Source organism: Mauremys mutica, chromosome 1 (genome assembly GCF_020497125.1).
Source record: "Mauremys mutica isolate MM-2020 ecotype Southern chromosome 1, ASM2049712v1, whole genome shotgun sequence".
Taxonomy (NCBI): Eukaryota; Metazoa; Chordata; order Testudines; family Geoemydidae; genus Mauremys; species Mauremys mutica.
The window spans coordinates 178,249,002-178,265,345 of record NC_059072.1 but is presented as its reverse complement, the minus strand read 5'-3'; the positions used below and the strand labels follow the sequence as shown (position 1 = coordinate 178,265,345).

The following is a 16,344-nucleotide window of genomic DNA, read 5'->3' as shown; positions in this document are numbered from 1 at the left end:
GTGAAGTCATCTGGGCAATCCTGATGTGTGTGTGCTGTATCCTGAAGTCATCATCAGTGCTCCGGGGAGACTTCCCCCCCTTATCTCAGATTCATCGAGTCCTTAATGTTACTCCAAATGCTCACTAAGAAAACATCCTTCCACCCAGCTGGGAAGTTACACGTAGGGAAGAGACTCCCCCAATGGAGTATTGCTCAGCCGCCCGCATACCAGTTTACCAGATATCTGCGTGCTTTGCTTCCTGCGGCATTTCCAGCCAGCCCCCTGTCAGCTTCTCCTTTCCCTCTGGTAGGCTACGTCTCCGCTGAAACAGCGGTCAGCTGCTGCCTTCAGAAGCGGTTGCTGACAAAGGATTGGCTGCTTCATCTGCAAATCAATCCGAGAAGCGGCCGGAAGAAGGCGCAGCCTTGTTATGCAAGAGGGCTCGGCTGCAGAACGGCAAGTAATTCCTCCCTTTTAACCCCGTTCTTTGCAGCGCTTCTTACAGCGGGACCGTAAGCGGTAGCTGCTGCACGCCCGTCTCTGCTGGCGCCAGCACACCCCTTTCCTCCAAGCGATGGAGGCTCCGGCTAGCTGTGGGCAGCCATCGCTCCTGAAATGCACAGGCCGGGGGCCGTTTCTAATGGCTATCCGCGTCCTGACATTTAGGGACGGATGAACCGGGGGCAGGACTAGCACTCCCGCCTTCCACCCAGTGCTGAGCACTTCTTACTTCTTCAGAGCACTTGCAAACATTAACTAACCCCCACCATGCCCAGGATTTGCAACCTACAGCTGCACCAGCTAGTCCTCTGCCCGCCCTGCTGGATTCTGGGGCCTTCCTCTAACAAGTAACTGTCTCCATGGCAAGGGGCCTTCTCTCTCGCTTAGGGTGACCAGACAGCAAGTGTGAAAAATCGGGACAGGGGTGTGAGAGGAGACTATATAAGAAAAAGACCCCCAAACCGGGACTGTCCCTATAAAATTGGGATGTCTCACTGCCTCGAGCTGTTGCAATTACATGGATTGTGCTGTGGCTAATACCTGCATCCTGGCCATCAGCCCCCAGCTTTAAAGGAGACCCAGGGGACCCGCCCCCACCAGTCATGCAATGCCTTTGTAAATCCCACAGCATTGCACATGCCCAGCACTGGCTGATAGTAGCAGGAGTTTCCCCATCCTGCCAGGCTTGCAGCCACTGGGCATGCTCCAGTTCAGAGGCGGATTAAGATTTATTGGGGGCCTGTGCACAAAGAACATTTGGGCCCCCCACATCCTGGGGGCCCAGGGTGTCCAGAATCAGAGGAAGTAGGGGGGCATCTCTCCTCTCCCTTTTAAAAGTGAGAGGGCCATGCCTGCCCATTTTTTAACATAGGTGTAGAAGCCTCAGGCAGGCACAAAGTGGCGGCTGCCTGGGTGTAGTTTGGGGGAAGTGAAGGGGTGTTGCCCCCCCAAACTGCAAGCGTCAGGCCAGAGGCGACAGGAGGAGTAATGCCGCATGTGGTTGCTGCCTTGGGCATAAAGCCCAGGTGGCAGCAGTTGGGGCAGACTGGCAGAAGGAGCCGGGTGCAGGCACTGGGTGGAGTGCAGGGGCCACGGAGGCTGGAGGAGCTCTCTGCCCAGCTCCTTGCTGCGTGTGACCTTCCCAGGGCTCCCTCCCTCCTTCCAGGCCATGTCAGGGCCTCCTTTCCCCGCAGAGCATGTCTGCAGGCCCCAGGGAGGGGGCAGGAGGCGGGACCAGAGCCCCGCCCCATGGTCCCACCAGCAGCGGCGTTCCCCTGTGGGTGGGGATACGGGCTGGGGCCTGCTCTTGGACACTCCGGCCCCCTGCTCAGTGCAGGTGCAGGGTCTCGGGCACCCCACAGTGGCCTGAGCTCCCTTGGCAGCTCTTACCACTGTTGCCTCCAGCTTCTGTCCTGGCCAGGGTATGGGGCGGGGCCTGAGGGAGGGAAGAGGAGGAGCAGGGGGCAGGGACAGTTCCAGTGACAGTGGCGCCCCCCCCCCTTCTACACAGGTTCTGGCGCTCCTGCGGGGGCTCATGAATTGGCCAGGGCCCCTGGGCATGTGTTAATCCACCACTGCCTGTAGATTAGCTACCCAACAGAGCCAAAAATCCCATAGATGATTATAAAACCAAAGACCCCGTAGAAGAACTTGAAAGGAGCAAAACCAAAAGCTCAGTGGATGAGCAGGTAAACAATGGAGCAGGTCAAAGCAGTCTTCCTGCTAGAATAGGTTTGAAGTTCCCATCTGATAAATCACTTTCTCGATTCAGTTTTATCACCGGAGCAACTGCGTATGCTTGATACAGATTGGTCCTGGCCTGCCCACTGAGTGTGATATGCCAAATAGAGAGTTTCAGTTTTTCCTACAAGCTGCCATTTTTCCATCTTCATTTTACAGCATGATAAAAGCACTGCATGAAGATTTGCATGTCAAGTGGCTTAGCATGCTCATATCTTTCCGATTACACATACTGTCACATCTGGTGCTTGTTTGGGGATACAGAAGCTCAAAAATCAACATGGGTAACAGGTTTCAATGTTTGGAAGAATATGCTAAAGTTAATGGCTGTTCATGGGAGGACCAAACAACTTCTGCAGTCACATGTGGCAGCTTTACAGTTTTGACCCTTCACAAGTACCAATGCATGTTTTGATAAACTAGCATCTGAAATATTAGGAAGTTGCAAGAAGTACTAAAAATATTGCATGACACAGTCAAAACTTTAGCTAATTTAGGTCCCCCTTTTCATGGCCTCTGTGAAGTGTTGGAGAGCATCTGTTTTGGTATTTAGTTAATTATCATGAAGCTACTTGCCTGACTTAATACAAAATTTGCCCGACATATCAATGACACCAAGAGAATCAAATACTTGAGCAAGAAAATTACAGATGAACATAAGTCTTTTTGCTTCAGAAACCAGGAAGCACATACTTACTAGCTGCAAAGAAGCTAAGTTTTTTTTACTGTTGTTGCAGATGCATACATGTTGATCAAATGGCTTCACTTTTTTAATATTGATCATATCAAAGGAAAAGTAGATATAAAAGAGCATTTGTGGCAATAAGCGAGGCAGATGCTGCATCCATGTGTGACAAGTTAACTGAAGTTTTATTTGACAAGTATTGGATGAGACCCCAAATACATGTCTGGACAGGGTTCAAAAAGTAACTAGATAAGTTCATGGAGGATAGGTCCATCAATGGCTATTAGCCAGGATGGGCAGGGTTGGTGTCCCTAGCTGCCATTTGCCAGAAGCTGGGAATGGGCGACAGGGATGGATCACTTGATGATTACCTGTTCTGTTCATTCCCTCTGGGGCACCTGGCACTGGCCACTGTCGGAAGATAGAATACTGAACTAGATGGACCTTTGGTCTGACCCAGTATGGCTGTGCTTATGTTCTTATGACAGGGATATGTTGGGGCCAGTGTTATGGCTGGACCTTGTGGAGGAGTGCAAGCGAAAAGAGAGAGAATATCTTTCAGGCAAGGGAGGCAAAGTGTGTGCACCATATGTCCATTGCCTAGCGCATCAAATTAACCTAGTTTTGGTTCGTGCTTTTGAAGATATGGCCAGTCCAGACCTGAAGATTTTCTTCACAGCTTTGCAGGAAATACATAAATATTTCACAGACTAGCCATCAGTGTGGAGAAACTAATGATTAAGTCTAAAAATAATCTTTATCTTCAAACCCTTGCTTGAGAGAGTGCAGCTTTACAAAGAGAAGAGGAACTTGCCGATGCACTTTAGGCCCCTGAAGTAGCTGACAGGATTGATGCAGCAGCTGAAATTGCACAGGCTTCTGAAGAATGAAGGAAACCTTTACATGTAACAGCATTCTGCAAGACTAGATGGGCAGCACAAATGAAAGCCATTGAGGCAACTATAGTACATTTTTTAGAGTATTATTGAATGCCAAGAAGATGAAACTGTGGCTGAATGCAGGAGTAGTGAGGACATATACTGAGCAAAAAGCAACCTGTCTGATGGATTGGCTGTTCTACCTCAGTATGTTATGGTGGCATAGGATCTTTGTTATCATGGCTGCAGTCTCTGGAATCTTTTGGTCAAAGACAATTTACCTGATCCAAGTCCTCCAACACAGTGAATGAGCTCAGCAATCTCAGATCTGAAAAAAATTATGAGGGAAATTGTAAAAATCTCAGACCAGGCGGGAAGCAACGGGTTATGAAAACACAAACGATCCAAGCCACAGGAAGAGATGTATACTCTGCATGTATGATGCATTTGTACACAATTGTGTATTAGAAGCAAAGGAGAACCATCGAAGGAAATATTTTGAGGTCTTGGATATGATGGGTGAACTAAAATCTCAGTGTGAGGGAATTCAAGAGGTAGCTGCTTGATTTGGTTTTATCCATCCCAGGTGACTTAAAAAGATATAACTTTAGCAGAGTCAAAGGAGAAAGTTCTTAAACTCATGGGGAAATACTCATTTTTCTTTAGACTTGGTTTACAAGATTGTAAAATTATTCATCTTGAAAAACAAAGGATACAGAGGTATTCAGTTTGTCCCTTGGAGTCCTGAGCTACTTGAATTTCATTGTCTCAAGTTATCCGGGTGATGTTTTTACCAGAAATGGAAATATTGTGTTGACTCTCACCCTACTAATTGGAGTGCCTAGCGCTGAATGTGAAATGAGCACATTAAGATGTATAAAAAATTATGTGTGTTCAACACTGTCACAGACACGGTTGAGTGATCTTGTGTTCCTTCCAACAGAGAAAGACATGACAGTATCAAACAGTTGGCCAAGGAAAAGTATTGCCATTGGTGCAAGGTTCCAGTAATTGAAAATACGCAAGCCAACACAGTTTGAGTGAGATTCCACTTATGTTTGGGCCTGCGATTTTTTTTAAACCTTTATATTAAAAAAAGCCTAAGGCGATGTGACTATGCTGCATGTTTGCTGACCATGTTCTGACCTTTAAATCTGCCCCTAAGTTTGGCCTATCCTGGTTCTCTAGTTTTGGATGGATTGTGGGTTTCATGTTGTGTTAAAGCACCTAAGGCTTGAGATGGGATTTTTTTTTTAATAAATCTAAAACCAAGTTTCTAAAAATCCCTTGACTCACTTAGAATGACTAACTCAAGCTGATCTGATGCTGACTTCCGGTGTGATTTCTGCCAAGTCGCCTAACTTCGCTGTCCTTGGTCATAGAGTGTCTTAGGTAAATTTTCCCCTAAATTCGTATTAAATTATACCAAGGGTTGGAGCACTTGTGCAGATGGAGCACTTGTGCAGACAGACCACTGGCGTTTTAAGCAAAGAATTGTCTGACCATGCTCAGGGAAGATCTAGGCAACAGGCTGGTTAAAACCCCTGGGCCCTGTCTACACTACTGCTCTAGCCAATGCTTGATCTGCAATGGGAGGCTTGTCTAAAATTCCTGACCCAGATGCAGCCTCTGTGCCTCCATCTGTAAGTTTTCCTACTTGTCCTCTTTTTGCGTTTAAGCATCTTCAGTGATTTTGCACAGGTGCAACTGATTGGAACTAAGTATGCAAAGGCCTGATGTACACAAAGGAATAGGAGTCAGCTCACACTCTCAACTGGGGTGGTTCTGCAGGGATCGCAGAAGTGAAATGCAGCAAAAAGAAAGGGTTTGTCACGAAACTAACAGATCCAACTCTGAATACACACACAGGGTAGATTGAAGCAATAAGGGGTGATTTGTATAAATGGCAAAAAACCTACATTCAGGCAGAGTTAGGGCTGCTTGGCGGCATGTCATCCCCTTGCAGAACGCTAAGTGGAGCAAAAGTCAAACTTCTAAAAACCAGGAAATGTAGAATTAAGGTTGTCCATGCAACCTTAACTCTGCCTTCTTTCAGCAATGCTCTAATATGCCCTGTTATCACACATACCTTTACTCTGCCAACCCCACAGTTGCTGAAAGGTTTAAACCTTTCACCTGCTTTTGCAACCCATGCACCCTCACCCACACGAATCCATCTAATGCTATTAAAGGACAAAAATGGAAAAAGTTGGATGAGCACTAGCTCCATTAGATCCTAGCACTCACAGAGTGGGCAGCGAGAGGGATTCAGGTACCCTCAAAGCAACAAGGCCTCCCACACCTCAGCTCATGAGGGGAAAAGGTGGGGCTCAGCTCCCCCTCTCCCCCTGGGGCAAGAGCCCTTCAGATTTGGGCGCGCACACATGGGAGGGAAGAATGTGGGGCCGACAGGTGCCCATTGGTATTCTCCCCTAGTCCCATGCCACTCATCCCAACAATCCAGTATCCCGCCCCTCCAATTCCCCTAACCCCCACACCTCCCTCAACTGCACCCCCAACCTCTCTCCCCTCCTGTATTATGCATCTCCAGCTATCCTTCTCCCCTTGCTGCAGCCCCAAACCCCTCTCCTGCTCTCAGGGCCGGCTCTAGACCCCAGCGCGCCAAGCAGGCGCGTGGGGCGGCCCTTTCCCTGGGGGGCGGCATTTGGCTCCGGTGGACCTGTCGCAGGCATGCCTGCGGGAGGTCCACCGGAGCCCGGGAGGAGCGGACCTGCCGCAGGCATGACTGCGGCGGGTCCCCTCTTCCCGCGGCTCCAGTTTAGCTCCCGCAGGCATGCCTGCGGGAGCTCAGCCGGAGCCGCGCGAAGAGGGGACCGGGGAAGGGGCGGCGCTGCGCACGGCTGCTTGGGGCAGCCTATTTTCTAGAGCCGCCCCTGCCTGCTCTGCTCTGCCCCTTAGTGCCCCTCCCTCCCAGGAAGCATTCATATGTTTAATTCCTCCCTCCCACCGTCATGGAGTGTATGTACCCCATGCTGCAACAACCAGGGGGTTAATCCAGGCACTGCTGACCGGCAGCCTTACAGCAGCTGGGAGGATAACAGGGCTGGGAAGCAGAGGGGTGGGGTGGCTAAAAGAAGAGTGAGCAGAGGCTGGGGAAAGGAATTCCTGTCAGCAAACTGCTAGAGAGCTACCAAGCGGCAATACCCCAGGAAGGGTGGAACAGAGCAACAGGCTGAAGAGCCTGCAGAGGTCTGGGGGAAGGTTGATTGTGCCTGTTAGGGGGCTTATTTTTTTACCATTTTACTTCCCTGGTCCCTCTCGCATGAACAGAGAGCAACAGTACCCGAAGTCCAAAGGTGCAAACAATTCGATGTTTATTGGGGTGAACTTCCAGCAAGCATGATTCCAGTTTCCTTCCTCAGTGTCCCCCTTCCCAGCTCTGACACCACAGAGCCTTGCCTGTGTCCCTGTTCCTATTCCCCCCCTTAGCAAAACATGATGCCAATTCCCCCCCATTCCCTGTTCCCATTCCCCCCCTTAGCAAAACATGATGCCAATTCCCCCACCCCCATTCCCTGTTCCCATTCCCCCCTTACTTCCTGATTGACTGCAGACTATATAGTAAAACTTAGTTTTGCTTAGCTATACCTTAACCAATCATTTTACTAAAATTTAACTAACCAATCTTACCTAACACATTGTAACATAATTATTTAACCAATTATATCCCACCACCTTAATTGGTTTACACCGAACAAAAATTAATTATACAGCAGACAAAAACAATTACAAAACCAGACAGAGATTATACAGACAAACAATAGGGAAGTGGAGACTACAGTAATAAAACAATACAGAAATGAGGATTTCACATCCCAGTTATTGATAAGTGAGTTCTTGCCAGACAGGATGCTATCAAACTAATTTTCCTTTTACATCTTCTAGGCTCTTCCCTTTCTCTGGAGATGATAGGAATATGAGGACAGGAATGTCTTCCTAACAGCCCAATAGCACCTTATTTCAATGTAAGAATGTAACCCTTTGCTTCCCAGCTTATGGCTGCCTCTGCTGCTTAGCCAAAGGCTTAGCCTAGAAACAGGGCCTCAGACTGTCACAGTAAAAAAGGCCCTTATACCAGCAAACAGTAATTGTAATTTCTTTCTTTTATACCCCTGTAACTAGCTACGTGATAAAAATACACCTAAATTATTAAGGTATAGGCCTTTGCAAACAGGCCTGAATATTTATATCCTAACAGTGCCCTGAGCTCCTTCCTGAGTCAATGAACACTGATCCTGCTTGTCTAGCTTGAGGGCCCTGAGCTGGAACCTAGTGCAGTGGTGAGCGGGGTTCCCCTACCAACTCCCTGATGGCCTTGAGAACAGAGGGGTCTTTCAGATTCCTGGGCACTAGGAATAGACAGAGTCCTGCTAATCTGAGTGATCCGGTGCCACGTCCCACGTGGCCAGGAGAGGGCACTGTTGCACTGCCGCACCAACTCCACCTCCTCTCCGCCCCCAAAATCTGCTACCCATGACTCTCAAATTGTAGCCACTCAGTCCAAACCTTTTGTTTTAGGTGGGGGTTTATGATTAACTTACTCTTAGTTATGTTAATTGAAGGGTGAATTCACAGCTCTTAGTCTCAATGAGATCTGTGATTCATCCAGTCATTAGTAGCTCTCAGTTGAACAGTACAGGGCAGAAGGAAATCAGTTTTAGAAGGGGAGGGCTGTAACTCGATAACCCCTTGGTCAAAAGACCCCAAGTATGGATCAGTAACACTAGCCCATGCCCCAAATTTCAAAGCAATCTGAGTAACCATTTGGATTTTAAAGCACTTAGAAGCATCAGCCTTTAAAGCCTATAAACTGGAAGGAAAGGAAACCCTCTGGCCATTTTTCTGTATTAGCAGGTGTGCACTGTAAACAATGTCCATTTTCTCAAATCCCGTCCTCAGTCTGGTATAGGCCTAGGCCTAAAGCTTGACAGAATGCTGGTGTGGGATCTATTCTTGGTTCAGGATAGGGTTTGAATTTATATTTGTTTCCCAGTAGAACACCCCCAGGCTATTCCCTACTGAGAAGCTAAACTAACCATATGGATTGTGAGGCAAAGTGTGCAAATACTGGTGCAGAAAGGCTGAACGTTCCAGCTCTTAAGACTTTATGAGAGTGGCTCTTGCTTGACCAGATACACAATGAAGCACCCTACCAAGCTAATGATACTTGTTTTCTTTTCAGAGTCCACGGAAGTGGAGCCACCCTGAGACACAGCATGAGTTCAGGTCTGATTGAGAACTACGTGGCAGCCATGGTGCTGAGCGCAGTTGGTGATACCCTGGGCTATTGCAATACAAAATGGGAGTTCCTGCAGAATGGCCAGGAGATTCACAGGCAGCTTGCACAATTAGGGGGGCTGGGAAACATCAGTATAGCAGGCTGGAAAGTCAGCGATGACACGGTGATGCATTTGGCTACAGCTGAAGCTCTGGTAGCTGCTGGGAAACAACCAAGTTTTCCAGAGCTCTATTCCCTTATAGCGAAGCACTACAAGGACTGTATGAATGACATGGTTGGCAGAGCTCCAGGTAATCCTTCTGAAATTGTATCTGTACCATACAAAACAATGTTTACTTCCTCTGTCTAATTTTCTCTCTCATTCCCTCTTTAATTAAGGCTACCAGAGAGTGCCCCTGTTTTTAGTTGCGTATAACTTTACCAAACTAAGTGTTCAGGCTGAAATTTTCCATGTGAGTTGTCTGTATCATACTGATTTTTCTGGAAAGTTTCAAATAAAAAGGTTCTGCCATTTCCAAGAACAAGGTTAGGAAAAAGACATTGTTTTGCTAATATTCCTACAACAGTTTCTTTAAGAAGTTCTAGCACCTCCATGTTTGGATCTGGGACTTGAAATTTGGCAGGGAGGTGACCTTTATGTCAGGGATGTGACTTTGCAATTCCTGTGAAAAATATGCCCACATATGGCCCAGTTATAAGCCTTTGGGGGAAAAAAATCTCACTTTTACATATGCTCAGTAAAGACGTTGTAGAGTTTGGCAGCTAAATTCCCTGAAAATTGTATCTGCATCGAGCATGCTCCAGCCCAGGATGGAAGGGGCTAAACAGAATGTGACTGTCCCTGCTGGGGGGCCACTAGAGGGCCTGGAACCAGACCTGAGAGCAGGAAGCCTTTTTGTCCTGGGCTCTCAATGCCTCCCCATCCCCGCCCTGCTGGCACCCTGGCAGTGTGGAGGAGAAGCAGCCTGATCCAACTGCAGAGTGGAGAAGAGCTGGATTGGGGAGGGGCAATGGAGGAAGTAGATTGGGACAAACTGCTCAGAGCTGGGGAAAAAAACTGGCTGGTAAATTGACTGGTTATATAAGTAATACAATCGAAATAAAATCTTTCAACATTATCAGTGACATTTTTGGAATTTCTGTTCCATGGGAAATTTCAGCTTTTCATTCTGATACAGAACTAGCAGGGTTGGTTTTTTTGGTTGTTTGTTTTGGGAATGTCCTGCGGAATTCCAACGTCCAGGCAGCTGTAGTGACCATGTAATTGAAGATAGTATGATATTGTATATGCACAAGGGGGCCAAAGTAAGGTTTCATGGGCAACTTTAATGCTGGCATTTCCTAACTTTTCAGTACTTGGCTTTGCATCCTTAACATTCTTTTAACATGCAGTAGAAACTCAGAATTATGAACTGACCAGTCAGTCCATCACACACCTGATTTGGAACCGGAAGCGCACAATGAGGCAGCAGCGGGGGAGGGGGGAAGCTAATACAGTACAGTACTGTGTTAAATGTAAACTACTAAAGAATTAAGGGAATGTAACATTTTTCTTCGGCACAGTAAAATTTCAAAGCTGTATTAAGTCAATGTTCGGTTGTAAACTTTTGAAAGAACAACCATAACATTTTGTTCAACGTTATGAACAACCTCATTCCTGTAGTGTTCGTAACTCAGAGGTTCTACTGTAGTTTTTGGTCTGCAGTATACATCTTGTGCATACACATATACACAAAAATAAATATGCAGTGTTAAGGCTACAAAATTTACACAGATGGGATATAAAATTAAGTACAAGAAAAGAGATAAGCCACATCAATTTTTTTTTTTAAACTACAATGATCTTTACTGGTAACACCTTTAGTTTATTAAAATCTAAATCCCTTTTGACTAGTTCCGCTGTTTAATTTTCTGCATTTTTCCTCAGCTAGACAATGAAAGTACAGCAATCACAGTTTAGCCAGTTTTACTTTCTAATTTTCCCACACTAGTACAATGCTGCAAAGTTTGGGTTGCAAACATTCCAGGGAAATATCTGGATGCTTGTGGAATGGGTAACTGGAGACATGAAATTTACCACTGATGATTTATACAATTCATGGAAACTTTGCAGTTGTTAGGCTATAAATATGCTTTGGACCTAAACTGATGAACACTCATGACTCCAGGTAAGCCAAAGGAAACTGCAGGTGCTTAACAGCTTTGAAAATTAGGCCATCTCTGCTTAGGTAACAAAGTATGGACTGACGTACCTTATTTCAGGCATATTGAGAGTTTTTGCCACTGTCCTAAGTGGTTAAGAGAGAGTCTCTCTGTAGTTACAGCTGTAGCTAGCTTTCTGTTACAAGACTGATTTTTTTACCCTTATCTTACATGTTCAAAACTTCAATCAAGCTATTTGAAATATGTCATGTATATGCTCCTTTACCAGAGAAGTAGTTTTTAGGAGTTGTCTGACAAAATCTGCTGAGAGACAGAGTCTGGAGGTGGTGGGGAAATCAAAAAGATTGTTTAACTTTTTAAAATTAGTTCTTTGCTTTCACACACTAAATTTGGCCCGGAAATGACAAACTTGTTTTATTTTGTTGGCCTTGACAAGGACTGAGACTTTGATGCTGTCTTATATATTACTTACACTCTCTCTCTCTCTAATGGGGGTTTTCTGAAGCTTTTTCATACTTTTTATAAATTAAGGATCATGTAAGTAAGTGAGTTTGGTTTGGGATTATACAAGTTATTTCAGCAGTTGAAGTCAAGGGAAGTCGAGACACATAGGTAAGCAAGGCAAATTAGGTTTTGATATGAAATTAGGAAAGGTATACAGGAAAGCGCCTTCCCTTCCCTGCGTATCCTCTGGCGTTCACCATTCCTCATTCTAAATGAACATTCTGGCCTATTGATCAAGGCTTCCCTTTATTAGTCTGTTTCCTTCCTGCACAGGTCCTACCTGCATTCAAAACGCAGAGGCCCTGCAGCCAGACCAACCAGATGGCTGGAGGATTCCATTTAACAAGCATGAGGGAGGATGCGGGGCTGCCATGCGGTCCATGTGCATTGGGCTGAGATTCTGTCATCCTGAGCAGTTGGACAGCTTGATTCAAGTCAGCATCGAGAGCGGTCGAATGACCCATCATCATCCAACTGGCTATCTGGGATCCCTGGCTTCTGCTCTCTTTACCGCCTATGCTGTGAATCGCAAGCCCCCTCACGAATGGGGGAAGGGACTGATGGAAGTGCTGCCACAGGCTAAAGTCTACATCCAGAAGTCTGGCTACTTTGTGAAGGAGAACCTGAAGCACTGGTGAGCCAGGCTGGGTTCTGCTGGTGAGATGACTGGAATTTGTAGGCTCCCAAATGGCTGGTTACCACTCTCTCCAGACTATCAAATGCAAGGCATTCAGCAACCTCAGCCATGGGGTCTCAACACTGTTCTTTGAAAGGAGTCTGTTTCAAGGAGGGTTCACTTCATGGCCCTTTTACACTGCCTTTGTATCAATGAGAATCAGGCCCTAGGATAGGAAAGGTTTCTACCCCATGCCACAGCTTTCCTCTGCATTGCCCACTCCTGTGTGTTCAGGCCTCCCTGCAGTCTTGTTGGAAGGTTATGAAAGTTCTTTACACACCCTAACAAATTAACTTTTCTAAACCCCTCAGTGAGGGAGGGAAGTATTGCTGTCCCTAGTGTTAGTGTGCAGGTGCTGGGGGCCTGAGAGATACAGATCAGACTAGATGATTTGTTGGTCACTTTAAATGCTATGAATGTGACTTTACAGTTGGAGAAAGAGGGGATTAAGCAACGTGCCCTCCACCACACTTCAGTTCTCTAACGGGGCCAAAGAGAGAACCCAGCTCCCTGCATCTCAGCTACAAGACCAGCCTTTCTCCCTAGAGCCTGAATGCCTAGAGATTGGGGCTGTTACACTAAATATGGAGAACCTTAAATAGATCAGAGCCCAGCTCAACTCAGACAAGCAATCAAGGGTTCTGATGTTTCTTTGCTAAAACCAAACCTAGAGTCTGCAAATCTTACGAGAACATGCTTCTCCATGAGCTTTCCACTGATCCTGCACAGCAGCCTCTCTGTTCAAACTGTACCGCTGATATCAGACAGAGCTAGGGAGTGCAGAGGTGATTGAAACAGAGAGGGAGAGAATTATTCATGCTTTTCAGAATCTAACAAGGTTCTTTCTAAAAAAGAGGTGGCTTTGGGAGGAGGAAGGGGATTTTAACTTTATCCAAGCTAGTTCATATAGTCCTAATTAGCTTAAAAACCAACACTTGGGGTCAGTTCCTCAGCTGAAGCGATGCAGATTTACATCAGTTGAGGATGATCTTCAACAACAGCTCATTGAATACTAAAGTGATTTGTGAATATTTGTGACTAAGAAACAGCACGTTTGGTTCACTATTCTTTGTGGAGTCATTCACTGGCTATTCAGATGGCTGACAACCATTTGTGGAAAAACGTGTGAAATTTTCAAGTGTTGCACACAATTTTTAACACCAATAATTATTCGTTATTCAGAAATTTCCTGTAATATTTGTCATCTAACTATGGAGCTGAGATACCACGACTACTTCTGTGGCCAATCACACACCACCAATAAATTCTCCAGTGGACACTTCAAACAAACCATAGGCTGAAATTTGGTTGCATAAACTGGCAAATTCCAAATTGACAGTAATCAGGATTGGCTCATCAGTAATTCAGAAAGGAGAAAAGGGCGGGAGGTGTTGAGCTCTATCTTCCATCACTAATAGGTTACCTCAGCTTGGAAGAAAGCACTCCTGAGGCAGCAGGCAAATTTATTTTTAGAGCTGGGAAGTTCAGATATACATTTTGAAAGACTCCCGAGTTTCAGATGTTGATTTCTTTCCCCCAGCACATTAGGTCTTGGGGCAAGCAGCTAAAATATTCTGATCTGGATCCTGGTTTGGACTCTGAATCCATTCACACACATAATTTGTGGAGATGTCTGAATGCAGGATTTTGGTTCTCTCTGCTTACTTTCTGACACTTTGAATCCCTTGCAATGTAATGGGTTATTTGTCCCTGTCGGTGCTCTACTGCCCTCTCCTGGAGGGAAGTGTCAAATGCTTAAGTGTTCCTCCCTTTGTGATTCTCATCCTCTCATTGCCTTTGTATCATGCCGCTGATGTCTCCAATTAGACAGGAGAGGTTTGCTGTTTGATTTAGCAGGTGGGCTGAGTTCTCTCTCTCATGTTTTTTGCTGACAGCTGTGGTGTCCATCTATTTAAACAAAAGTGCTGCCTACTGCTGCCCTCAAACTTTTGCTTACTTTTCTTTCCTGTTTTGTAGGTCCTACTTTAAAGAACAGTGGAAAAGATACCTGAAGTCCAGGGGAATTTCAGATGGAGAGTCTGTTCCTACCTTCCCCCCCGTGTATGGTGTGAAGGAGCGAGATGAATTCTATGTCTCCCTGAGCTACTCTGGCTGGGGCGGCAGCAGCGGGCATGATGCTCCAATGATTGCCTACGATGCCATACTTGGTGCTGGGAACTCCTGGACAGAGCTCGCTCACCGGGCTTTTTTCCACGGTGGGGACTCCGATTCTACAGCGGCCATTGCCGCATGCTGGTGGGGGGCCATGTATGGCTTCAATGGAGTCAATGTATCCCTTTACAGAGCACTGGAATACAGAGAGCGGCTGGAGAAAATAGCTAAGGCCTTGTATGAGGTCAGCCAGCCAGAGGGGTAAGTCCAAGCAGAGAGGTGGTTCTAGAGCTCACAAGACAAAACTAAACTTTACAAAATTCGTTGCATAGCTTGCAGGGCGAGGGGAGGGTTAGATTGATCTTGGACTGCACTTTACTGCCTATCTACCTGTAGCTCCTGTTCCACCCAGAAAATGCTTGTGCTTCAGCAGTCTGTCTAGCCCCTGCCTAGTACTAGAATAACAGGATTAAGGATGAAAGTGTGAGGGGGGAAAGCTGGCAGAGCAGCTGTGTTCACTCAGTTTTTTTTTTTTTGGCCATTGCTAGCAGAAATGCACTCACAGCAGCACCAAAGAGCAACGCCTGGTCAGCCAGGTTTGGATTGTGTTAGTAATAGTATAAGAATTTGGTACTGGGTTGAGTTTGAGTGAAATTTTATATTCCTCCACAGAACAGAACCAGCACAGAGTGCTAGTGCCAGCCTTCCCTTCTCTCACATCCCAGTGCACTCACCCCAGACACCTAGTGAGCACCTCGACAGCGGAGAGGGGAATACAGTCTGTAGGACCCTTTCAACCCTTAGTCCTAAGGGACCAATTAGTGTGAGGGTGGATTTTCACATCTTTAGTGTGGGGAGATGCATTTTTCTGCTTTAAGAGCAGTCATTTGGCATGTGTTTAAAACCTAATTTCACAGTGTCTCTAACCAGTTGCAGAATTTCTAGACCTTTTATGATTAAATAAAAATGTCAGTGTTCTCTCTTGCCTCCTGCTGTTAAGGGGGAAGTCAAATCCACATACAGTCTTAGAATTACCCTAAGTGAATGGTAACATTAGGGAGAGAATTTGCACCTTACTTAATCTAACTGGATCTCGTTATGAAGAATTAGAGCTAGGAAATGGCGCTTGCTACCATATCCCAGTTAAGCGTTGAGACCTTTAGAGCTGCTGAAAGATGTTCTTTTCTTGAAATTTGATGCAACTGCTGATAACACCTTTGAAAGTTTCTTGCTTCAGTGTGCAAACAGCTAAATTCTGTCTCTTACTCCCAAGATGGCAGCTTTCAAGCTGATCATCATTTATCCTATTTACGATCCTTTACAAAAGAATAAAATTACTATAGAATGTAATCTGATAATGCAGAACAATTCTGCTCTATGTGAAACAGTCTAGATTTGCAAATGAATAGAAGATAGCTGCTGCTTCACCACATCAGAGTTCGACATTGTGCCTTTTGATGAATTTGCAGCAGATATCCAGGAAATGCTGGAAGTGTGTGAATGAGTTTCCAAAGGAGAGGGAAAAGAGACTTGCAGTTCTGTACCTTTTGCCTGGGGTGACCTCTGGTTTTCAGTGCTCTGTCTATAATTAAATAAAAGCACATATTTCTCATATTAAACTGTTTATTGGTGTTCCATTTTGTCCTTTGTTCTCACATGAGAGAGAAGGAAGGAAGTTGTTGTATTCATCCCTGACCAAACCCAGTGCTCAGGTCACGGAGGGTACATTTATTCTTCCCTCAAAGCACTGCAAAGTAACACCAAGAGCTTTTGTGCTTGCATTGAGGAGACAGGACCCCTGTGCCCAAAAGGACAAAGATGAAGGCAAGGAGAAGATGGACAG

At 45.9% G+C, this 16,344-nt stretch overlaps 1 protein-coding gene across 3 annotated transcripts; it reads left to right on the top strand.

Annotated features, from left to right (window-relative positions):
* The first annotated feature begins 287 nt into the window (after positions 1–287).
* Positions 288–16,120, top strand: ADPRH (ADP-ribosylarginine hydrolase). 3 transcript variants are annotated; one of them, XM_045002020.1, is made up of 4 exons: positions 288–438; positions 8,990–9,336; positions 11,987–12,347; positions 14,367–16,120. In XM_045002020.1, exons 1-4 carry the CDS (start codon positions 413–415, stop codon positions 14,764–14,766), a joined length of 1,134 nt encoding a protein of 377 aa, XP_044857955.1. In that variant the 5' UTR covers positions 288–412; the 3' UTR covers positions 14,767–16,120. The 3 variants fall into 3 exon arrangements, with proteins under 3 accessions (XP_044857955.1, XP_044857957.1, XP_044857958.1); XM_045002022.1 differs by having other exon boundaries at positions 331–442; XM_045002023.1 differs by lacking the exon at positions 288–438 and adding an exon at positions 7,749–7,772.
* Positions 16,121–16,344: the final 224 nt, after the last annotated feature.